The sequence below is a fragment of the Gobio gobio genome (genome assembly GCF_949357685.1).
Source record: "Gobio gobio genome assembly, chromosome: 12".
Classification (NCBI taxonomy): domain Eukaryota; kingdom Metazoa; phylum Chordata; class Actinopteri; order Cypriniformes; family Gobionidae; genus Gobio; species Gobio gobio.
Window position 1 is genome coordinate 43,234,833 of NC_137105.1, and position 25,894 is coordinate 43,260,726.

At 38.3% G+C, this 25,894-nt stretch overlaps 1 protein-coding gene across 7 annotated transcripts in view; it reads left to right on the top strand.

Moving 5' to 3' along the window:
• The window catches only part of ppp1r13bb (protein phosphatase 1, regulatory subunit 13Bb), a gene marked incomplete at its 5' end in the record, with an annotated part of 74,741 nt that overhangs the window by 36,760 nt on the left and 12,087 nt on the right, over nucleotides 1-25,894 (top strand). For 3 of the 7 annotated variants that reach the window (XM_079831376.1, XM_079831374.1, XM_079831377.1), the window contains 8 exons: nucleotides 1,020-1,139; nucleotides 4,356-4,426; nucleotides 17,404-17,505; nucleotides 19,837-20,011; nucleotides 20,836-21,032; nucleotides 21,884-22,048; nucleotides 22,250-22,439; nucleotides 24,149-24,310. In XM_079831376.1, coding sequence (XP_079687502.1) covers nucleotides 1,020-1,139; nucleotides 4,356-4,426; nucleotides 17,404-17,505; nucleotides 19,837-20,011; nucleotides 20,836-21,032; nucleotides 21,884-22,048; nucleotides 22,250-22,439; nucleotides 24,149-24,310 — 1,182 coding nt within the window. The remainder of the gene's footprint in view (nucleotides 1-1,019; nucleotides 1,140-4,355; nucleotides 4,427-17,403; nucleotides 17,506-19,836; nucleotides 20,012-20,835; nucleotides 21,033-21,883; nucleotides 22,049-22,249; nucleotides 22,440-24,148; nucleotides 24,311-25,894) is intronic. The other 4 variants (XM_079831378.1, XM_079831375.1, XM_079831380.1 and 1 more) reach the window with 2 other exon arrangements.

The following is a 25,894-nucleotide window of genomic DNA, read 5'->3' on the forward strand; positions in this document are numbered from 1 at the left end:
ATATTACATTGTTTCTTTTGATGGAGGGACGGAAATCTCTCAGGCTTCATTTAAAAATGTTGATTTCTGTTTAGAAGTTGAACGAAATTCATACCGTTTTGGAATGGCTTGAGGGTGAGTAAACAATGACAGAATTATTTTCTTATTATTTTTTTCTTGTTGATCTAAATTCCAAAAAATGTAATGTCTAAAAATAACTAAATATTCTTGAATTTGAAGTGTTATTATGAATAAAGAACCCAACTATAAAATATAAAATATTATATGGGATTGGGAATGGTTTCTCTTGTCCTGGACTATTAAGCAGCCACCTAGCAACAACCCAGAACACTGGGTAAGAATTAGCACCTGTTTTTGGGAAAACCATGACACCCACCCGGGACATCCTAGCATCATGGCCCAAGCACCTTTTTCTTCAGAAAAAACAGTTCCTGTCCTAAAATGCTGGTAGTCAAACTGAAAAATACTTTGCTCGTATGAGGAGTTTAATATTCTTGTGTTGTTTTGGATATTTAGCTGAAGATTTTGACTCTAGGATTCTTATAAGGTTAAATTGGCTGCTCCTGAACTTGTGTGCTTTTCTTATATTCTCCACTTTCATACTTCTATTATTCTGTTGTTTTATCCCATCCCCCTCTGGGTGGCTGCCAGACTTCCAGATGTCCCTCCACCTGGTAGCAATGTCCGAAATATTGTTTTCCCCCATTTTTGTCTCTGTTACCCACCCAGCCCACCACATTCCTCTGGCTGGATGCCACGTTTGATTTCAATTTCACTGTGGCTTTGTTCTCTTGATCCCACTATGTTCCTCTGTTCTCCTCACAGGTTGGCAAGTGTGTAACATGGGAAAAATACTCTCCTCAGCATGAGATGCTCTCATGTGAACACACTATCCCCTCATCTTTTTACCAGCTTTTCCCCCATGAGGAACAAAACATGAAAATTTTGACCTTTCTAATATCAGAGTTCATGGTTTGTTGTTTTAATGCGTTGTGTCTTTTATGTTTTCCCCTCTCCAGAGCGAGCCATCCCCTTCGAACACATGATGTATGAGCACCTGCAGAAATGGGGCCCCAGAAAGCAGGAGGTGAAGTTCTACCTGCGCCACGAAGACTCGCCCACTGAAAGCAGCGATCAGGGTGAGAACACTCCCTCTTGACTGGCGAAAGGCCCCGTCCCACCCACCACCGCTTTCTTCTCATAGGCTGACAGTGGAAGAATGTTTTTCATTCCCTTTTCAGTGGCCTCTAACATGTGAAAGAAAGAGACAAGCACATCCTGGCCGAACAATGCAGGTTTCTGTTCATGATTCACTTCTGTTGTGCTATTCACAAACTGAATCAAAGTAGCTTTGCAAATGTCAGTGCCTTCAAACAACAGTGAGCAAGGCACTTGGGAAGTCTACCACAATAAAATCATTTCAAATACCATATTTAAGATGAAATAATGTTGATGAAATTAACTCAAAGCATATCCCAAACTGAGTAGGCCACAAAATTGCTCCACCTAGGCAGCAATGCTGCTGCGTGGTGATTTAAGTAATATATTACTAGGGGTGCTCCGATTGATCGGCAACCGATCTCGATCGGTCGATAATCGCTTTGGGATGATTGATCGGCGGTCTCCAAAAAGGCCGATCTCATGAACCGATAAATTACATATAACGTTACATAAAACCCGCACCTGCCGTGAGAGCTAGGGCATAATATGCAGCGACACCCTCGTCTCTCTCATTCTCTTTCCAGCGCGGGTAAAATAATTATAATGCTGAAGGTGAGGTACAGTTCATATTTCTATATTAAATAACTTACGCAGTCATTTGAAAACTTTCTGTGGGACGTACGTTCACAAACAGCGCGCGTGAATCACCGTGTTGTATCTCCTCAGATACAAAGGGAAAACTCAGAGAGGAATAAACACCGCGTGCGCGCGCTCTCTCTCCCTTTCATAACTTAATGCTCAAATGGCTTCACATCAGCGCATCGCATGTGTCGCATCGTCACTAAAGTTTATCATTTGCATTTATTTTTAAGTATTGCCAGTGTTCAAACCGCTCAGCACTCGCGCGCTCTCCAGACCGTGCGCCCGCACACACACACAGGCCATCTCACAAAAAGCTTGCGAGTACAAATTGCGCTGAAATGGTCAGATACACACAAATGTATGTACTAAATTACCGTCTTGACGAGTGTGCACGTAAACCCCGTCGTGACTCGCGAGTGAACGTTTGTGCAACTGCATGTAACCGTATCCGTGTTCGCTCTTAAAGTGACCGCAGTCGAATAAACTGCTGCTGTCTCTGAGTTTCTCTTTGTCTTGTGGTGTTTGATGAACCTTTAAGACACTCACTGCTCTTGAATGACTAACTTTTGCAACCTTAAGTGTAAGGATTAATCTAATTTAATTTATTCAGGGAAGACCAATATTAATTTACATTTGATTTCTTATTAAATGTATTTAGTATTTCTTACCTCAATACTAATGTTAGACCTACCTGAAAAATTGTTTTTAAAAACAAAAATGCACTGCATGATCAAATATTTAGGTGAGATAATTATATACATTTATTTGGGAAAGATGGCCTACAGTAGCCTTAAGTTATCTAATTTTCTAAAATAAACACTTGGTGGTTCTTCAAGATCTTGACTCAGTTAATTTAGAGTTAGTTTCATTTCTACAAATGGTGCAAACTCTGCAAGATTGTAGATAAAAGATTGCCATTCTGTGATCGGCAGTGATCGGCAATCGGCAGATCATGATCTTGGTGATCAGTAATCGGTGATCGGCCCCAAAAATGCTGATCGGAGCATCTCTATATATTACTGCTTATATAATAAATCATCTTTCCTTGTCTGGTTACATAATCAAGCATCTTGCCTTTATTGGACAGGTACAAACACACATACACGGTGTTCAAGCACAGCTTATGGGCGACTATTAATTACATTCCAATTGAAACTATTGTGAAATAGGGACAATTTTGTGAAATGGTAATTTAGAAAATGCTTATTGCGCAATATTTTAAGGGCCCAATTTTAATAATTGATTCCTATGTAAATTTAGTTTTTTGATTAATTGGATGCATTACCAGCTGTATGAATGTAGGCCATGATGTTCTACAGTAAAATATAAATACATTTATACATTCAAAATTGTTATTTTGTTTCTAAATAAATAATACAAAATTGTCCATAGTTTTAAAGCAGAAAGACACATTGAAACACTAAATTATAAATAAGTAACCTGAATTATTTATTTTTCTTGTAAATGGAAAGCACATTTATATATGTTATATGATGATATAATTGCATTAGAGTTACAATTCTTATTAAAATTGCACAGCACTTAACTATGGATTTTGTTTTTGAGAGATTTATTATTTATTTATTGCATTTATTTGATCAGTAATGCAGTAAGAATAATATTGTGAAATATTATTACATACTATTTTAAACAAATGCATATTTATTAATAATTTTCTGTTTTAATAGATTTTAAAGTGTACTTTATTCCAGTGATGGCAAAGCTGAATTAGTTTGTGTCTCCAGTGTCACACGATCCTTCAGAAATCATTCTAAAATGCTGATTTGGTTCTCAATAAACTTTTCTTTTTATTATCAATGTTGAAAACAACTGTTTGCTTCAATATTTTTGTAGAAACCTATTTTTATAGAATTCTTTTTCAGGATTCATTGATGTAAAATAATAATTTCTGTAGTAAAGTGTTATTTTCTCACTGACCCCTACACTTTTAAACAGTAGTGTATATTCACGTACTACAGAATATAAGTGGGAAAAACCTCTGTAGTTATTTTATGAAAAACAATTTTCACACAATATACTAGACAGATAAAACTGACTTGTCGTCACTTTATTGTAAAGTTGTGTATATCACCATGACCAATGGGATGGTTGCTTGCGTTATCCCTGAACATAGTGTAATGCCGTCATATGTAGGTGAAAGAAGAGTCTTTCTTTCTCTCTTTCTTTATCGTTTGTTTGTTTTCACTCTTTTTGTACAGTGCGGTTTTTCCTATCTCTGTAGGCAGGATTAGCTTGTAGTGAGCGTCCACATGGATTAAGGCATAAACCTGAAACCCCTGTGTGTGGGAGGGAAAGAGAGGCAGTAATCCACTGAAAGCACAAGCTCTGTTCCCAGTGTCACCTGGCAATAACAAACAGGCCTTTAAACTTTTCCTCCACTGTCAGAGTCTTGTTCAGCCAACCATGTTTTGCTTGTTAAAATTCCACAATGCATATTTAGATGCTTTTAGTGTTCCTTCATGATTCTATTTCACAATTGAATGCGCTTTTTATTGATGGACTCGGACTGTATTTTATTTCTCCACTCTTAGGGAGCCAGCAGTCTCAGGAGCAGCCCAGCAGGAGAGGAGGAAGCAGCTCAGACGTGCAAAACGAGAATGGGGTTAGTTGATATCGCATCCTCATCAAAATGTGTGCCTTCTTTTCTAATCTTAGCATTGTGGTTATTCCAAATGCATCCTGGGGGGTTGAATTCCACACACTTCTAAAATCCTATGCTTTTCTGCTTACTGTAATGCAAAGTAGCAGCTGCAAAGTTCTGGCTGAAGTTGACACTCTTCAGTACGGAAGAGTTTCAATCACGTCACGTTTATTCAGTCCTTTCTTTCTTAACCCGAGCCAAACGCAGCCAGACCTGTCATGTCCCAGATCCACTCAACATTTTCTTTCATATAAGCATTTGTCACATCACTCATTCTTTTTGTGGTCTGCTTCCTGCAAAGAGTGGTCCACTGCGCTCGTCTCCTCCAACCATCTGGCCCAGATTCCAACAGGGGAGAAACCAGGCTCCAGGAAGCAGAACTAATTCCACCTTTAGGGAGAAAGATAACCGTAGACCACCAGTGTACGGAATGAGAAAACGCAAGCATTTATGGGAACATGTTTTTTTTTTTCGCGCAGCCATCTCAGTCTTCAGAGATGTAACGATGGCACAGGTAGTTGGTCGGTGAGGGAGCTGATTAGTGATGCTGTTGCCACCCATGCATGAAGTCTCACCACTACGGTGCTTAGCACACACTTATTTCTGACAGGTGCTGCCTTCCTATAGGGACTGTTACACAACACACCTGTCTGCCTGTCTTGTCAGGCAGCCATATGACTCGCATTTTCACTCTCTGTGTTTGAGTGGATTCAAGAGGGTTAACTTATATTGCCATGGCATTTGGCTAGTTTGGCCCATGATCCTGCAAGTTCTCTGTATAATTTAATTAAATGGTTTAGTTTGACAACTGAGGATTAATTTGCCATCTGTTCTGAAGAAACAGAGTGTGAGGACCGAATGAGAATTGCTCTGCCATTTATAGAATTTGACCTGGAAGAGATATATCTCACAGAGGTTTTTGTCAAGCATAATCTCATGAAACAGTTGTCCGGAAGTAATGGTTTATAGTTAAAGTTCATTAGCATTTAAATTAGTATTTTCCTTCTAAGTAATTTCACTAATGAAGACATTGATTCATCAACTTGGGTTGTATGAATTACTGTGTTGTTTGCTTTGTTTGGTTTTTGAAGCGTCAGCTTTGTTGGTCCCCTACACTTACATTACAAGGACTCACAGAACAGGATTATTTTTCTAAAAAAAAATTCATTTGTTTTCATCTGAAGAAGGAAAGTCAAATACATCTGGGATAGCATGAGCGTGAGTAAATGATTAAATGATCATAACTAATGATTTAATAATTATTTAAATGATCAAAGACGTCCAGTCATTTTCAAAGTAGTTTAATTTCGATTTAGTCACTTTATTCTTGTGTACTTTTTTTTTAGAATTTTAGTTATCATATTTAGTCAACATTGTCCTGTTTTTGTTTAGTCACATTTGAGTCAACTTAAATGTCTGGAAGTTTGAGTCACTGAAAACTTAGTCACAATTATTTTGCTCAAAATTATAATCGCAATGATTGTTGTCGTTTTAGAAATGTATTATTACATTTCATCTGAATTATTGCACTTTTCACCTATAAGAGCACTTATCCTCATCTATATTAACTATAGGCTGTTTGTCATATAATTTTACACTCTAAACAAAAAACAAAAATGAAAACAGTGAAATTCTTAATAGTAATTCCAAATTACATTTAATGTTTTTTCTATTAAGACAACAGCAAAAAAGACTTTGTACTGTCACACAGAGTGCGTAAGTGCATTTATGATACAGTCGCAAGAAAAATAGTCGCAATCCATGTTTGGGTTTATTACAGTTCATCACTGAGAAGGTTTGATCGCTGCAAACAGCGCAAGTAGCTAGTGACAGAACACAGACTGAATGACACTTTCATTTAAGCAGAATATCTCAAATGTAGATCGCTAAACTCCAGCTGAAGAATTGCATCTTATTGTGTGTAGCAAAGAAATGCCCAGTGACTTCTTTGTTGGCAGAAATTCAAAACTTGGCAACAAAACTGAATATCCACAAAGATTCACTTTTGCTGGACCATTTTTTCATAGTACATTGTACCTATGATGCACAGCTAACCCCAAATAATTCTCCTCGAATGTGATGACATCCTGTTGTCCACCCTAGGTCAGAACAGGCACTTGGACTGAGTCTGAGCCTCAGAGTACAGCTAAGACAAAACTCCTGGCATATTTCAAAACAGCTGCTTTTTTTGGGATGTTTAATCGGATTTCTCCCCCCGGCCTCATCTTACTTCTACAACATGTACAATCCTAAAGCAGCCCATCCCTGTACTTAAAGTAATATCTCTCCCTGTCCAGGATTCAAGGCAAGTCATCTCTGGCACACAGACACTTTGCTGATTCAGCAGTATGACATTTCTCATAACGCATTCAGTTGTATTGTTACTCTCCCGTTACGTCTTTATTATTTTGTGGATTACACCCGTTTCATGACATAACGGCTTTTAAGAGGATCATCCCCTGGTTTTACAGCAGGGCTGTTTTTCTCTGCTCTGACTTCTGTTTCTCTGAAGATGTTTCTTGCTCTCTCTCTCTCTCTCTCTCTCTCTCTCTCTCTCTCACACACACACTCACACACTCACACACACACACACACACACTCGCACACAAAACCACGCCCAGTGTTCACAGTCCGGTAAATCCCTGAATGTGTGGCCAGCCTGTAAAAGGAAACATTTTTCCCCTTATGAAATAGTGGGTGGCCCACTCTCTCTCATTTCCTATCGCTGTCACTCCATCTGTTGTCTTTTGCTCTTCCTGAGAGTCTACTTTCTAACCGTGTGTCAGAGGGTCACAGTGGCCCTGTCTGCAGTAGAGTGTCAGTGCATGCTGGGACTTTCAGTCCTTTTTGTCATTCCCCTCTACTTGTTTGCTTCATCTTCTTTCATCCCATCATGTTCTTCTACACAGCTCGTGACTGACTTTTTGCCCCAAGGGAGACTCTAAAAGGTAAGGCTGCCTCTGCGCGTAGGATGGTCTCTTTCTGCATGGAGAGCAGTCTCTTTTCAATAATACATTTCTGAACATTCATAGACTTCAAATGCTTTTCAAATGGTTAAATCATCTGTTGTTAAATCTGTGTGTGATCCATTGTACTTGGAAAGTAATGAGAGCTGCTGTCAATCTTTTGCTTGTGTTCTTTTTCATAGCATAGAGCAGTCTATTACCCATTTAATCCATCTAGTAGCACTAGAGCCCCTGCTTATACAGGAACACCATGCCTGTCCATCACACATGCAGAGTTATGAGCTCCAGAACGCTGAACTGTGTGGGCAGATCATGTTTTATAAAGTTTAAGCTGTTCCTGTGTGTGTGGGCAGATGCTCTCTCCGGGGCTTCACGTGTTCCAGGTTTTGCTGTTTCTTTCACTCAACACTTCGCTTTTCCTCATAAATTATTATTATTTTGAAAATGTCTCTTGATCTTTTTTTCTTAGTTTCTACCTTTATTGTTCTTCCACGGAAACAGTAATGTGAACTTGCATGCAACTTCATGATTTCAGGTTTATTGTTAATAGCTGGTTAGTTGTCTGCTTGTTTTCATTATTTCTCCAGTGTTTGTGTCAGAATTCATCAAGTTAGCATTTATTTACGTAGCAGATGTTGTATCCAAAATAAACGTGTGGCAAAAACATCACACGTCATTCATCCTTGGGTGAATCTCATTAAAACCGTTAAGAAATATGTAGGTCATATTTCACCCCAAAATTAAAAAAGAAGTCTTATGGGTCTTTAAAATAGGCTCCCTTTTTCGTTATGCACAATATACCTGATATTTTATTTTGGGGTAAAATATGACCCAGACATTTCTAATCTTTTTTTTTTGTTTATTCACGTTTACATGGACAGCAGTAATCTAATTATTGACATTAATCTGAATAAGACAATTTTCTGATTAAGGTGTTTACATGAGTTGCTTTTAGAATATTCCGTTCATGTTCCCGTTTTACATGTTATAGAACATAGATCGATTAATGGCACGCGCCATTACGTCCCCATGCCACGCATTCTGACGTTCCCTCTGGAATTTCATGTATCAACATATAGTTTGTCTTTGTTATGGGTCCATATACAGTTGTGTATATTTCATATTTAAATTTTATGAAAGCTTCAAGTGCAGTTCATTGTTTGTCATGCTATATGTGCATATATAGACAACGGCGTATACAAATTCTCCAGCAACGGGCCTCCTCTGCCACCGCAACAAACTCAGAGGTACTGGATGACAGAACAAAGTAAGGACTGGTGGGAAAGAGTTGCTTGAAGCCAAGCCATGCTCTCTTGTTTGCCGTCCAATGGTTGACCACTGCGTGTGCATCTGTGTCCTGTCACAAAATGTGGCAAAAACTCCTACACAACGTTAAAGGAACACGCCACTATTTTTGAAAATCGTCTCATTTTCCAACTCCCCTAGACTTAAACAGTTGAGTTTTACCGTTTTTTTTTTAATCCATTCAGCCGATCTCCGGGTCTGGCGGTAGCACTTTTAGCATAGCTTAGCATATATAATTGAATTTATGACATTTAGCATTTCGCTCAAAAAAATGACCAAAAACTTTCAATATTTTTCCTATTTAAAACTTGACTCTTCTGTAGTTACATCGTGTACTAAGACCGACGGAAAATGAAAAGTTACAATACTGTCATTCCTGCGTAATAATCAAGGAACTTTGCTGCATACCATGGGTGAAGCGGCGCAATGATATTACGCAGTACCTCAAAATAGGCTAACTTCCGTCAACATAACCAACATGACAACCTTCTTGCATAGGGAGTATACTGGGGACTATTTTCAGGCGCTGCATAAACTGTAAAAAACACAACTGTTTAACTCTAGGGGAGTTGAAAAATGAGCCTATTTTCAAAAAGAGTGGCATGTTCCTTTTAATAGTGTGATTTTAAGGTGTGTACATGTCTATAATGCACTTCGATAATGCGACTAAAATAGGAATACTCCATGTCTTAATTTGATTTGTTTACTTCGAGTATGACTTTACCCGGATAAAGGTAATTAGAAATCGCTGTTTAGATGGTAGTTTCTTAATCAGAGTATTGTCTTAATCAGGTTTATATCAGAGTATTATTGTCCATGTAAACGTACTGATTGAAATCAGTTATAAATTGAGTCTCTTGTGCAGCGCTCTATTATTAATGTAGATGCAGTCACTAAGTCATTTAGATGTTTTTGACAGTTAGCAAGGTAGCTCACTAGGTTTTGGTTATGTTGATTATTTTTATATTAAATAAATAGCAGTTTAACTACATAGTTTGGGCACTGTAGTGTTTTTAAACTAATATTTGCAGAATGTACCATGTACCATAGGGGGTTCCCTGTATAATTTTTAACATTAGCTGAGAGAGATTTAAGCAAAATAACATTATAACTGAAATATACCCAAATAAATTGGAATAAAATCAAACTGATTAATTGGTGTCAATACCCAGCCCTATTTAGTAGTAAGTGTTCACGATTATGTGGTCATGGTAGAGTTATGTCTTCAGATTTCTATGCGCTAATGTTAAATAAGGTCAAATACCTGGTGTTCTAAATTACAGCTTATCGTAACATTGCTTGAGCGTCTTTTTGCATCCTCTCTAAGATCTGCACAGCTTTTAGGCCAGTGCCAATAAATGAGCGCCGGTCTAAATCTTAGTGTTGAAAGCGGATTATATGTGTGCCTCCTCCATGCCAAGAGTCACAGCTGAACATGCTGTCCATGTGGGTGCATTCTGTGAAGTGATGAAGGATGGGTACTCATATCGCTCGAGTTATGAAACTCCTTGGTTGTGCTGCATTCTATTAAAATATTTCTGTTGGAAGGCAAGCTTATCCTTTATCTGATGTTCCATGTTGTGCTTTGGCAACATGTAAAGTTGCATCCAAAGCTGCTCTGATTGGGGGACGCTGCCCTGCAGAGATGGAGTATTTAATGCCCGAGTTTGTCTTGCAATTTTTAAGTTTGGGGCATATGGAGAATATTTTTTTGAATATCTTGGCAACAACGCTTGCCAGTTAATTTGCTCCTCTGTCTTTTTGCCTTTTTATATTGAAACAAAAACAATTTAGTTTACAGCAGGGCTTCATGCTTACTTTTTTCCCCCAAGGAGCACCTGTGCTCCTAAGTTACAAAATTTAGGAGCGCATTTAGAAACTTTTTGGGCACAACTAATTATTTCAGCATTTGTAAAACACACTGATTGTGCCATACTAGGGTTATTCTAGTATAACTGAGATACTATATAGTTTTTGTTAATATTTTATGATCTTACAATTAAGAAAACTTCCGCAGGGATTTTTTTTTCCGCAGTCACACACGTGCTCCAAAATACATTTTACAGTTTGCACATCTATTTTTAGTCGCAAATGCGGGTGAAATGGTCGCACTGTCAAGCCCTGTACAGTTATACTCTGAAAGCGTCTACTCTGCTCCGTACAGCACAAGCTGCGGAGTCGCAGCACAGTATAACAGGAGTCGGATTTCACTTATCATGTGACGAGAGTAAAGGCCTGTACACACCGGGACGAATATCGCGCGCGCTTATCGCCAGCATTTTTCGTGACATTTTTCGGCGTGTCTTAAGTGTTCACACCCAAGCGATTTCCACTGGCGATGTGCCGAGTGAACGTGCACATTCAGTAGATGCGCTACCGGTACACAAGGTGGTGCTGCGGCACTTTACGCCTCTGACACTCGCTTGTCACACAGAAGAAGAAGAGAGACAGTATTTACGTGCTTGCCAAAACCATAGACATATTATGTCTATGGCCAAAACCATTCACACACTTTTTGCTAACTGGCAAGCAGCATTAGCAGCTCATCTTCTTCTTTGTCTACTTACTACTTCTTCGTCGTATCAATGTGTGCTCGGCAAGAGCGGTTTGTGCTTGAGCGCCACCCAGTCATGTTTTAATGTCACTTCAGCAGCTCCAGGCACGTAAACAAAAGCGCCACGTCAAAATAAAAAAACGAACCGAGGCGTTTTTTTTAAAAAATGACGCTTTTACGCCTGGCGTTTTGCACGTCGGTGTGCACACTCACATTGGCGCCCTTTGTTTAGTCCCGAGGCGTTAAACGTCGGCAATAAACGCGTGTGAAAATCGTCCCGGTGTGAACAGGCCTTAAGGAGAGATGGCTGACAAGACAATGGCAAAGGATTTGGTGCGCCATTTACAAATATCATATCTTGTAAAATGTGCAGTCAGAACCGCCTCTCCCTATACACAAAGTATACATGATTGCGGATGTGAAAGTGAACATGATGTTGCAAGTTAGCAAAATGTCTGAAATTGCTTTTTACAAAATAGGACTGTCCTATGTATCTGTCGTTCTCTGGAGAAGCATACTGTAGCACATGATCTATAGAACATGGCCCTGGAGTCCAAGTTATTACCCACTGACCTGCTTCCTTTGTCTTGTATTGAATAAACTGCTTCACAGAAATTGTTGTTGCTTCCTACCTACAAGGCAAGAAAGCATTGAGCACAATCTTAGCAGCGAAATCTTCAGCTTGGCCAAAGGAATGATGTAGTCTGCCCTTTAAATAACCATCTTTTCTTAATTTACCTTAGGGCTGATTATTGTTTTAACAAGCACTGGGTTTCACCACACCGTTGAATGATCTCTTACACCTTCCCTAGAGATCCACGGTCATATTTGTACAACTGCGTCTGGTAAAAAAGGATCGTGCCATGCAGTCTGACTTGAGGGCGGCCAAGAGCTCCCTCCGCTCAATGTCAGAGGACACTGGGGAGTTTTTTTTCTCTCCAGAAGCACCGGATAATCAAATCAGTATGTCGTTCCTTGCGCCACATTGCCATGAAAGTGGGCTCTTTACAACCAATGTGATGTGGCCATACAGAATCGCCTGTGTCGGTAAACAGAACATGACACAATTGGCCTTTAAGCCATATATCACTCTCTTGCAAATGGAGTCAAATCATTTCAGCGTTAATGAAATTGGGAGATCTGCCATGCAGCTCGTGCTTATGGGAACTGCATGGAAAGCTGCTTCATTGATTGATCAAGTCGTGTTGTGTTGAGTATTTTGTGCTGAGGGAAGCTGAGCTTAAATAAAATAGGTAAGCGTTGAGCTAAGATGTGTTACACTTTTCTTGTTATGAACCATTTGATTGAATTTCATAATGTAAAGTATTGAAATGTTGTTTCTTTGATGGGGTCTTCAGACCCGTGTTCGTAATGCTGCTTGGTGTATCTAACATATAGCCTGCTTTTTTCCAAGCAAAGCGGTAGCAGTGGGGAAAAAGTTCAATCCCTCACTCTGATTAAAAATGACAGTTGATTTGATCCAGACCCGATTGGGCCTTCTGCTCCAGGCAAAACCCACTTTTTTCTCTGAAATCACTAATCATTAGTGGACTAGAAGGGACAGTTTGGTATTGACACCAAGCATGAGCACAATCTTTCTAAATTTGAAATCAAAGGACTGGATGATATGACCTAAAATCAAAGTCTCTATTAATTGAACATTTTAGCTCTATTAGGATTTAGGGATGGAACTAGGGATGCAACAATAGAGTTAGTCCACGGTTCAATACATACCTCCGTTTTTTAACCACGGTTTTCGGTTCGGTTCGGTTCTGATGGCTTGTCACATCAGTTTTTTTCTAGTCTATTCTTAAGCGACAGGAACAGCAAGAGGTTAAGGAGAAAAAATACTATTTTTTTAATTGCAATAGTCTTTCTTTATTTTACTTAAAAGAATTGAAAAACCTTACTTAAACTTAAAAAAAAAGCCCTTGTACACATTCCTAGTGTATTGTATAATATAAAAAAAAAAAAATATATATATATATATATATATATATATAAAGATTTACACTGGCAGCTCAGAGCTGTACAGCAGCATTTACGTATGAAACTGAATGAATAAATGTAAAAATAAAACATTACATAGACTTCACTATAAAATAAAATATACATTGATTCTTATTAAACCTACTGTATTAAAGTTTTTCAGTCAAGAGCAGTGAGTGATTTTCTCTTTGTCTTTTGTTGTTGTATTAACATTAAATGGATGATTCACTCAAAAATGAGAAATGAATACAGGTTTGGAACAATATTAGAGTGAGTAAATAATGACATAATTTTAGAGGTGAACTGTCCCTTTAAGGACCGCGTGTTCACTAGGCTGCTGCTGTCAATGTAAGACCTGCGTGCATCTAATACAGACACGTGCCGATTTTACTTTCACTTTAGACATAACCGACTGTGTTTATGTTAACCTTGTGTGTATTTGACAGTAGTGTAGCGCAGTAAGACGATTAGTCCAGTAATAACGTGTTTGACCAGCGTTTAGTGCGCGCGCTCGGAAAAGCGCATGTTAAAACCGTGCACACACCGACAAGGCTTTAAAACGCATGCAAATAATGAACTTTCTTGATTGTGAATAACTATAGTGTTCCGTGAGTATAACTCTACCACTAACGTGTGATGTGAATGTATGTCGCGTTGTTCAGTGTATTGGGATGGAGGCAAATGATAGAATTTGTAGAAAAATACTTAATTAAATGCAAAACCGAAAAACCGCAATTCACAAGCACGTATTTAACCGTGAAGGCCGTACCGAACGGTTCAATATTATATTGAGAATTGTGGCATCCCTAGATGGAACGATTACCGGTTTCACGATAAACCACGATAAAATGTACTGACGGTTAGTAATATCGTTTAAAATGTAATTATCATCAAAACCATGTTTGATTATCACGATTTTGAGAACTCGCGGTAAATCCTAGCCAGCATCAGTCTGGCACAGGCGCAACGTGCAACGCTGTTTTTTGAATGAGAAGAAATGGCAGATGGCAGTGACAGCGCTCGGGAGATTTTTCAGCCTCCTAAAAGGACCAAATCTGAGGTGTGGACATATTTTAGCTTTAACAATGGTACTGAGGGAAACTTTAATCGAGTTTGGTCACCCTGTCTGCAGAACATGCAAAAATAAATTCGCTGCTATAGGGGCAAACACTTAAAATCTGCCAAATCGTTTTTGTGACCACCCACTGTTATATAGCGAACGCAAGGCAAGTGGACTTGAGTTTAACCTCAATACCAAAACTACGTCTGGGAAATAATTGTACACAAAGTTTTGAGTTGAAATATTTTATTTAATGTGAAGCTTCCATGAAGAAAAGTTTGCAGCAAATGTCTTTGAGCCAAAGACGAGCGAACAAGTTCAGACAAGTCTAGGATGACATATAAGGGATAATAATGTATATTCATTATACACTAATAACACAGATTTTCTTTTAACGCATAAATAATTAAGGGGATATAATGTTTTAAATCTTACCTGTTTATAAATCCTTTTTGTACAGGGTACAAAACAATCGTCCAGACAAGATGATCACAAGAAGTTATAGTAATAATTATAGTAGTATTAATAGTAAAGTCAAAAACAGAGACTCAAAACGCAAGTTGCATTTGAATAAAGCAAGAGAGCACATCTGTTGTGATACGTGGATGTGTGCTGTTATAATGCGTTAATATTGAAGACGGTCATAATAAGGAAGGAAATCCCACAGAATAGAATCTTGCTTAAAGTACGTAGAGCTGCTCGTTTTATTTGTGTAACACTTTACAATAAGGTTACATTAGTTAACATTAGAACAGCGTTGTTGTTCATGGTTAGTTCATCTTTGTTAATGTTAGGTAATACAAATACCACCGTTTATGGTTTGTTCATGTTAGTTCACAGTAAATTTACTAATGTTAACAAGATTTTAATAATGCATTAGTAAATGTTGAAATTGACATTAACAAAGATAAATAAATGCTTTAAAATTGCAGTTCATTATTAGTTCATGTTAACCAATGTAGTTGACTAATGTTAACTAATGAACCTTATTGTAAAGTGTTCCCTTTATTTGTTGTTTGTTGTTTTCAGTGTGTGCATCTGTTCTTTTTGCTAAACCCACTGTTATCTTAATCCATTTTATAATTATATGGTGCTGTAACAACAGGGGTGATTTAGCAGGCGATTTTCACACATAGTGATTTAAAGCGAAGAGATCAACAAAAACAAGAAATCGTGAGACATGAGTATTCAACCATTACATCATAGTGGAAAAAAATACTACCCATGAATTATGGATATAGATCATGGTATTAACTTGGCTAAGAATAGAAGTAGCTATGGGCTATAGGTGACCTGGCAAAACCTCACAACGAGCATCACCACAGTTTCTTTCTCATGCTGTGCATATTTGTGCGCTCATGCGGGTTAATGTTAGTATTAATGCTAATAGATTGGCATTGAATCCCGTTCCATGATGCATCAATGTGGCAGAGTTTTTAAACTTTTGTTGGGTAGCAAATTTAGTCAGTAAGAGGAGGTTACTATTGAAAGCATAGTCTCCCTGTAGCAAAGTGAGACTTTTTGTTTCAGCAAGTGTTTTGCTGAGGGACACAGTGGTGATGGGCAATGCCTAGCACATGTTGGAACACATTTCTCATATAATTACAGAACATCGTCTAATGTTTTTTTAAAAGACAAAATTGCATCGACTTTCAAAAGTTTGGGACAATTTGTTTTGTTTTTAGCAAAGACACATTTAATTAAATCAAGACATTTTATAGTTTTTCAGAAGATTTATGTTTCAAATAAATTAACTTTCTTTTGAACTTTCTATTTATCAAAGATTTTCAGTGGAAAAAATGACCATGTTTTCCACCAAAGGATTAAGCGACACAACTCTAAACATTGATAAATAATAACAAATATTTATTGAAGTAAATCATCATATTATTGTAATATATTATTTTAAATTCTAATAATATTTCACAATATTAATGTTTTATTACTGTATTTTTTATTTAAATAAATGCAGCCTGGGTAAACATAAGACATAAAAGTTATGTGTAAAATACTTTGATTTAAGTTTCTAGGTTGCTAATCAAATGCCAGCAAATTTGTAACTATTATAATTGTTAAATTAATTAATAAATGTTTGGCAACCTTTTTCGCTAGTGGTCTCAGACTTTTGGACCCCACCGTGTAGTGGATTGTATTTTTGGCATAATGTAGTTAACATATTGGCAAAGTTGATGAACTCATTTGACTCCAACTGATATGCCTGATTGCATGTAGTCCTTACATAACCTTAACGAATGGCCCAGCTTCAACCTTAAACACTGAGTGCACTTGTATAGCTTTTGCTTAGAACAGCCCAGAGACAAACAGACTGTTGACTTTTTAGGAAATGGAAGCTTTGTCATATTGACACAGACAATAGAAGTTTTGAATCTTGAATCTTGAGTGGTCTGCTTCAGGTTTATGTAAGTCATCCTACACTACTCCATGTTCACATCTTGTACCGCGCCGCCTTGAATCGAACTCAGTTTTGCTTGATTGCTCTAAATAACAGTCTATCATAGCAATTGCAGTCTGTGTATTTTGGTGCCTTTAATCTTTGCTACACAGCGGTTCTGCTCTGCTGCCATGGCGACACCCTGGTGACAGTCGCGGTGATGGACAATTGCTCTTATCTTCCAGAATGCAGAGTGACAGAGAGTGGGATTCTGGGATGCATCTCTGGCACTGGCCTGTTTTAGAACCTTTCGGCTAAAAGCGTTGCCGTTCCTCTTCACGATGAGCTTAGCAGGCCTATGCTAACATAGCACTTCTGCTATAATTAAGCTCATAGTGTTTACTTGGCCACAGGTCATTTCACACCCAACTCTCACTACAGTGAGCCCTGGTTGTGTCTGTTTCTCACAGTCTTCTCTGTCATTTATGCCTGTAGAATTAAACCAGCCATCTTTGTATCCTTGTTTCTGTGCATATATTTTTTTTGTCCTGATTGCCCCTCCTTTTTTCTCTACCTCCATCACACACTCCCTCCCTCTCTCTCTCTCTCTCTCTCTCTCTCTCTCCCTCTCTCTGTCTCTCTCTCGCTCTCCCTCTCTCTGTCCGTGTGTAGGTGGGAAACCCTCGCGTGGAGCTCACTCTCTCAGAGCTGCAGGAGATGGCCACTCGTCAGCAGCAGCAAATTGAGGCCCAGCAACAGATGCTTGTCGCTAAGGTAACACGCTCAGATGTGTCCTTTGATGGGCATCTTTTTATAGGTCTTTGTTTTCATCCGTGTGGGGACTACGCGCAAATATTTCCTCCAGTTAGCGTTTGCAAGTAAATCAAACATTGGCATAAATTAATTCACTGACTTTAAAATGGCATGGTTTCTATTTTTATTTAATTGATATTGTGGATTGAGCCTCACTTTCTTTAGACCTTAAGCAGAGTGACCATTTATTTTGATAGTGTTTGGTGGCACTCTGTGGTGTATAATCAGACACTTTGGCTTTATTTTTCAGGTAGAATGTAGAATTACCCATTATTTAAATGTCTGTTGTTTCTTAAAATGTCAGCAAATGTGTAACTTTATTATTATGATGTTATTATTAGAAAAGATTACAAAATAGAAGCGTTTTCTCTAGTGGTCTCTTACTTTTGGGCCACACTATGTTGTGAATTGTATTTTTTGCATGGTGTAACTTACAAATTGATGAACTTATTTGACTCCAATTGTAGATGCAATGTAGCTTTTTCTTTATTTATCCATCTTCATTTGCCCTAGAACCAAACTTGCAGTTGTGTGATGTCTGAATAGCTAGCAGCTGAATAGTAGCATCATATCTTTGGGGAAAGGTGCTTGAGTACCATGTGTAATTGCATGCTTTGACTTTATTTTTCAGATAAAATGTTGAATTAGTTATTTTTTGCCATTAAATTAGTTCCTTAAGTCAACAATCATTGAAAAGTGTAAGCCTTTTTTATAAATTTTTGTATTAATTTAAGCTACTGAAGTTTAATTAAAGAAAAAGTGACTATAGATGGTATAAAAACAAGTAGTAACCTTGGGAAATGGGAAGAGCTGTTGCCAACTGATTAATGTGTCATTTAGGGGTGATTTAATTCACACTGTCAGTTCTGAGTGTTACTCATATTTGCACTTGGGAAAAACACTTATTTTCTCAATCTTTGCATAGGCTTCTAATATGCATTTGAAAGATATTTGCCCACTGTCCATAAACTATAATCTTTATGCTGGAAAAAAATAACTTTAACTATGCAAATAACTGTAATTAAGACATTTCTGGGGAAAATTTGGTAATTAATGTGTTAAGGATCCCTGTAATTATTCAAAACACAGCTGCTTGTTGGGTAAACCTCTAACTTTGTTTATGAAGTAGCTTAATCTCTTTATTATCATTGTGCAATGTTGTTATTAGATATTTTAAGTTACTGACCTCATATTTGTTTTCCTCAGTGCCATTTATAGGACATTACAGTAGGCTTCTCTGACCATTATAGGGGTGTTAGTCATGGGAACCGCAGGCTGAGGCGGGAAACTGGACAAGACAGAAAATGCCAATTATGTAGCAAACAACTCTGACATGCTTTGTATGCGGTGGCAGGCATTTCTCATCCACACTAGTGCTAAATAGCTTAGTTTCTACATTCAACAAAGAGTGTTGTGTGGGATCTAGAACTGGTCACACATACAGACTGTTCCAGGATCAGACCCGACAGGAACACTGATCTCAGAGCTCTTTGGATTATTATTGCTGTGAGTCGATGTGCTGTGATGACTATGAGCCTCCAGTCATTGAAAGTCCACCATGTGCTATTTTTAGTTTTCTCACTCACTCAGAGACACTGTTTCCATTTCAATGCATCTGTTTGTGTTCCCTGCAGATAAAGAAAATTGACCAAAAAAAGCCTAATTGCTTTTATTTTCTCTTAATTACTCAATAAGTCAGGTTTGTAAGCAGCATCTTTTCCCACAGGTACTACTATTGCTCTTAATAGCAAATGTCTTGATGCTTGACACTGACAGTAAATCACTAGGTTGTCTGGGTTGTTTAAGTGATGTATTGTGATGTAATGACAAGATTGCTTGGTGTTGTCTTGAATGCACTTTACTCTGTTAGGGCACTGCAGATGCCCCGGGCTTAAACATTACTTTTCCTTTTCTTTGTGCAAACATAGAGATGTTTTCCTTTGGGGCAATCATTCAGCATTTGCAAGTGTTATTGTGTAGTCTACCATAGAGTCTGATTCAACGCTTCTCTGATTCACTAGCGGCTCTGGATACCTAGTATACAAATTACATACACCATAACACCTTTTACCGTAATGTTGGGAATTTGCCAAAAACGAGGTCTGTATGTCACATCAGTGCCGAAAAATTTATGGTAAAGCTTATTAGCGCAATGATTTGATTTAGCTATTTGAGCTGTCGTAAGGTCAAATAAAGGCCTATGATAGTCGTTGAGTGGTTCAGTACATACTTTGATTGCCCTTGACAATTTACTGCTTTTTTTGCATGCTCATGTATGTGTTGTGTCCGCAGGAGCAGAGGTTGCGCTATCTGAAGCAGCAGGAGCGACGGCAGCAGCAGGCTGTGTCTGAGACCGAAAAACTACAGAGGCTGAAGGAGAGGGTGGAGAGTCAGGAAGCCAAACTCAAAAAGATCCGTGCCATGAGGGGCCAAGTGGACTACAGCAAAGTCATCAATGGCAACCTGTGTATGTACTTGCTTGATCACTGACTTTAGCATTCATCCAAATAGATAAGTTACTGGTCACTGCTGATTATGATGAGGTTTTGACCTTTTGCGTGGCTGTGTTAAGCCAGCTTGCTTCATGTAAGTAGTTGTGTGAAAGGGCACTGAGCTTCCAACTGCAACTGCGAGCACATGCACACTTAAATACACATCCTGTACGGTCAGGATTAGGACTGCGATAGCCTGTGAATTATAATGATCTGACATAATGCCAACTCTCCCACACTTGCAACTCCAGATGGGATTGTCCACTCCGCTGGAGATGAGTCTTATAAAATTGGATTTTTGTGGATTGTTATAGGTACTTCATGGTAGGTTCATGGTGAAGATTATCTATTTATGAAACTTTTTTTAATAGTTTTAACCCTCGTTTTTGTGTTTTGTTCATGTTGTGCTAGCATCCCTGTTGAAAAGTATGTTTTGAAGCATGGCAGCTGGTCAAGTGCTGGTGTAAAGCTGGTCCTAAGACACTAGCTCCAGCTCAAACCAGCTGCCATGCTTCGAAACATACCTAACCAGCATATGCTGTTTTTTTCCTACAGGGATTTAGGCTATGTTATGGTTAAGTTGTAAAAGCAATAAAAGTCAGTTTTGCTGTATAGAATATATCTGTTCAGCCTGCTAGTTTTGCATTTTGAATGAGCTCTTGTACAACATGGGCAGCCATGCATTTATATTTTCAGTGAACATGAAATAATAATCCTATAGTAATGGAGAAAGTATGTCGGCTCATGTATGTGTTTGCACGCAAGTTTGCGTGTGTATAACTCTCCTGTGTTCTGTTAGCCGCAGAGATCGAGCACATCAGCGGGCTGTTCCAGGAGAAGCAGGCGGAGCTGCAGGCGGCCGTCTCGAGGGTGGATCAGCTCAGCCTGCAGCTGGAGGACCTGAGGAGAGGCAAACTGAACGGCCTGCAGACCCTTGGGGGTCAGGTCACCGGCAACGCTGCCCTGGAGCTCCGCAAACTCTACCAGGAACTGCAGGTATGGGCACCGTTTAGCCATTATTACATTTTAAGAGATTTTGTTGTGGTGATTTTTCCATCTTGATATATTAAAGGTACAATATGTAAGATTTTTGCATTAAAATATAAAAAAAACACTAGAACAAGTGTTTTATTTTGTTGACTTGTGTAGTTATGTAATCCAAACTGTTTCCAACAATGCTTAAATCCAGAGAAATCTATATTTCCATGGTTCCATTTTCAGATGGTCAGTGAAAGTGCTTAAGTTTCAACAGCTCGTCAACAGGTTTTAATTTCTATTATATAAGAGGATTGGGTATGGCAGCGTTTTTAAAAAAGTTGCCAGCCACCGCTAGTATTTTTTTTAAATAATTTTCACAAAAATGTTCATTTTATTCTTCATGCATTCTTTTTTGCTCAACACTTGAATGTGAGTAAGTAAGTTTCATAAAATTTTTGAGCGAAAAGCTGAAAAAAAATAGCTTTTTTGTCAGAAACTACATCCAGATCGTATTCAGAACGATGATCAAAACATAGATGGAGTAGATAGAGTCCAACACCCCCAAAGCTTGCACAGTCCCATACCTCATTCTGGGTCGTTATTTTATTTGGTAATGTTAAGCCTTTTTTCATTTACATGCTGTTGAATTTTAATTGTGTTATTTTACACATGCATCTGCTTACACGGAAAGCCTGAAAATTCAGTCAATGGCAGGGAAAGAGTTAAAAGATAAAAACTATTTGTTAACTAGTTGTTATAGAAACATGGAATCAGCCATAAACGTAGATCTTGATTATTAGTCTGTGTATATCTGTGTTATTTCTGTCAGTGATATTGATCTTTTTTTGCATTTTTTCCCACCCCATCAGATCCGCAATAAGCTGAATCAGGAGCAGAACAGTAAACTTCAGCAGCAGAAAGAGCTGTTGAATAAGAGAAACATGGAGGTGACTCTGATGGACAAGCGTATCAGTGAGCTCCGAGATCGACTGTACAAGAGAAAAGCTGAGGCACGTCAAAAAGAAAACCTTCCTGTAAGGCCATGAGAGTGCATCACTCACTCACTCACTCATGTTTCTTAGCTTCATTTGTTTAGCAGGCTTGTTCAGAAACCATTCAGACATCTAGAGAATAAATCTGGTTGCTAGAGAAATGTTTTTGAATTTCAACTAGACTCATTACCCTTTTTTGTTTCCTTTTTTGCACCCCTTTTTTCCTTTTTCCCCTTCCTGCAGCTGAATAGAGTAAATGGTCCTCCCTCTCCACAGCCTGCTCATGGAAACACCGGCCGTGTGGCTGCCGTGGGACCCTACATTCAGGTCCCAGTGCCAGGCAGGCAGGAGGGTTACGTAGTGCCTCCTGAACCCCTCAAACCTCAGGCACTGGGTGTCAACACCCCGGCCAACCATGCCCGCTCCAAATCAGGTCAGTCCTTAAACACTGACTTCTGCATGATAACTGCAAACATTTATTTGGAATTAAATGGTGCCAAATAAATGGTACCCTTTATGTCTGTTTATCTTTATCCTACATTGTGAATCAGCTTTATAATTTTGTAATACATAAAATGTATCCACATTGGGTTGAATATCAAGCTGCTTTGATCACTTTAGATCAATGGTAGTCTGTATTTAGGTCTACATTTAGTCTTGCAGATCCGGACTTTTGATTTACCAGCATAGTCTATTCAGCTTATTCCCGCCAAGAAGTGCTCACTTAGCCTTTTAAAGCAAACAGCCACATTTCATTTTGTTCTCACATCTTCAGTCAATTCTGATAATAGACCAGTAAGCAATGATGTTTATTCAAATAATGTCTCTGTGACTGTTGTACAAAAAACACCAGAAAACTCTCTCCGCTTATTTATCAGGGTCACAGCCAATAACCAAATTATATATTGTTTGATTTAATAAAAAATAATAATGGATATGGGTCAAACATATAAATCAATCGCAGACACTTTAGGCGACAGACTCCAAAAATCAATACAAAAGGATTCACAAAAGATGTTTACAAAAATATATATTAACGAATAAAGACAAAGAGAAATAACAGTGCACAGATAGTGTACAGCCAGTGACCATATCATGAGGAACAAAGAGAAAGCGAGCGTGCCATTGACGCTGTTGAGTCCTATATTTTATAAATCCAAGATGACGTCAGTCCTCTCCCATTGGGGATTCCTTCTCTAACGCCACCTTTGGACTCAGAAATAAATTAAACACAGACACACGTAACAGTCAGACACAATTATTTTACAGACACAGCTTGAAAAACTAGTTTTTCTTATGAATGTCTACTTCACTTTCTACTAAGTGTCTCAAGTCTGAAAGATTTGTTGACTCTTTCTAACTTTGGCAAATCCAGCAACTAATTCTTACTCAGAATTATATCTGCTTGATACCCTGTAAATATGACTTGTGCAGACAATGTAACAGCCAGCCGGTTTGAAAGACCTGTTTGTTGTCTAAAGCCCAAAGTATATTTCAGTTTTGGCGGCTGGCATATGCGTACAGCCAAACGTGGACCATTTCGAAGTGGTAGAACGCAGATGCTCGACACATGTTGTTGTCCTGACTCTTTGTTTTTCCGACTGTGAAATGTTGGCCTGGGCCAGTATTGCCACCTTGTGGACCATCCAATTAGTGCAAAATGTGTGTTTAGAAAAATCAGCATGCACACAACAATAATATTACCAAAATATACTATGAGCTTAAGGCTGAGACTAGCTCCTAGATTGGTGTGCAGCATTCCTGTAGCTCAAACAGTAGAGTGAGGCGTTAACAATGCCAAGGTCATGGGTTTAATTCCCAGAGACTGCATGAGCTAATTAAATGTATACCTTGAATGCAATGTAATTTGCTTAGGATGAAAACCAAATGCATAAATGTAAATAGTGGTTTGGTACTTCTCTTAAAGATCACAGCATGTATCCCATCGCTTTCTGCTGTGGGTTCACTCTCTTCAATTACTGTTTTATTATGAAGTTGATTTCTCATTTTCTTCCCTTCTAACCTCTTGTGTTGTTTCTGCTCTGTGCTGTGAATACGTCTGTGTGTGTGTGTGTGTGTGTGTCTCTTTTCTCTTTGCTGTCCCTGTACTTTGATGTTGTGGGATTTGTGGGGGGGGATTAGATGGAGTGAGAAAACCTCCTGGCCCCTGGAAGGTCTCTGATTTAGACATCATAGTGGACCCGATTGCTCCGCCCCTTCCAGAGCCCCGCCCAGGCCCTGGGGCTCCACCCCCAGTCACCTGCTCTACGGCAGGGTCGGACGGCGCTTCTCGTGAGTGGGAAGGTGTCTGATGGAAGGCAGGATGAATGGCCTATGAACCTTATTCAGTGTTGTGAGCAGGATCAATGCAGTTGGCCTAGTCTCCGTGACTCGGTTACATTACCCCATATGGCTCATGAGTCTCAATAAAAATACAGAATGAATAAGTAAATTAGTGTTATTGATCATGTGACTCCCTTGGAGAGACAGGAGTCTCTTCTGGAGTACATGATCATCAAGTTTGTGTCCAACTCGAGTCACGAGTGCTGCTGTCATTAAAGCGAAAGAGAATCACCAAATACTAAGACAATCTGAAATTTGTGTTAATTTTCAATTTAAATGTCTCTAATTGCGGCTCTATTGCTGATAATATACACTAGTTTTGGTGGTAAGAATTTTTTTAATGTTTTTTTTTGCTCACCAAGGCTGCATATATTTGAGCAAAAATATATTGTGAAATATTATCACAATTTAAAACAACTTTTCTATTTGAATATATTTTTAAATGTAATTTACTTCTGTGATGACAGCTGCATTTTCAGCATCATTACTCCAGTTTTCAGTGTCACATGATCCATCAGAAAACCTTCTTTGATGCTGATTTACTGCTCAAGAAACATTTCCTGAAAGTTTTTCAGGACTCTTAAATGAATAGGAAGTTCAATAGAAAAGCATTTTTTTAAATATATATTTTTGTGACATTATACGTGTCTTTGTCCCTTTTGATCAAATATGCTCTGGCTGAATGACTATTAATTTATTTTTGAAAAATCTTACCGACACCAAAGTTTTAAACAGTAGTGTAATTTGTAATATATAAAGAAATATAAAATTATAGTCAAAGTAATAGCATTTTTCTAGTGATCTCAGACTTTTGGACTCCTGTGTATCTAAGCAAACTGAATTGCTGAGTCTTTTACAGAGAGTATTTAACTTTCTTCCAGGCAGTCGGAGTAATCCTTCTAAAGTTCATATCCACTTTTAAAAATCGCAGAGGTGCAATTTTCCAAACAGAATACGGCTTAAGAGAGAAGTCAAAATTATAGTTTTTTCATGGCCAGTAGTACCTTAATGATACACTCAATCCTTCTGCCTGGCCAATTAAATTCACTCTACTCTTTACTGTAATTCAATACAAGTCAAAAGCTGCTGATCCTGTCTTTTGGGAGTATGTGTGTATATGATTGTGTGTGCAAGAATCTAATTGAGGTAGATTGTGTGAGGTCTCCTGAGTGAGAGTGAATGTATGTGATGGCATGAGAAACTCTACCCTGATTAGGTTCACTGGGCTTTCTACTCCTTCCTCAGTACATTAAAACTCACTAAATTACTGGTTCCATTTCATCATTCTCTAACATTCAGCTAACTTGTTGACTTCACACCAAATGTACACACCACACATCAAGCTCGTTCAAGCTCTGAAATTGTCAAGATATCTTGCAGTCAACATTACTCATGAAGGCTTTGCAGAATAGCATTATCTTACAATTTAGGGTCACCTGAACGATTCTTGTAAACCTACTTTCCACCTGCAAGATTGTAACACTTCATGTCTCCCAACTCAAGAACATACCTAGGCATCTTTAGAAGTTGTGTCTAATATATTAG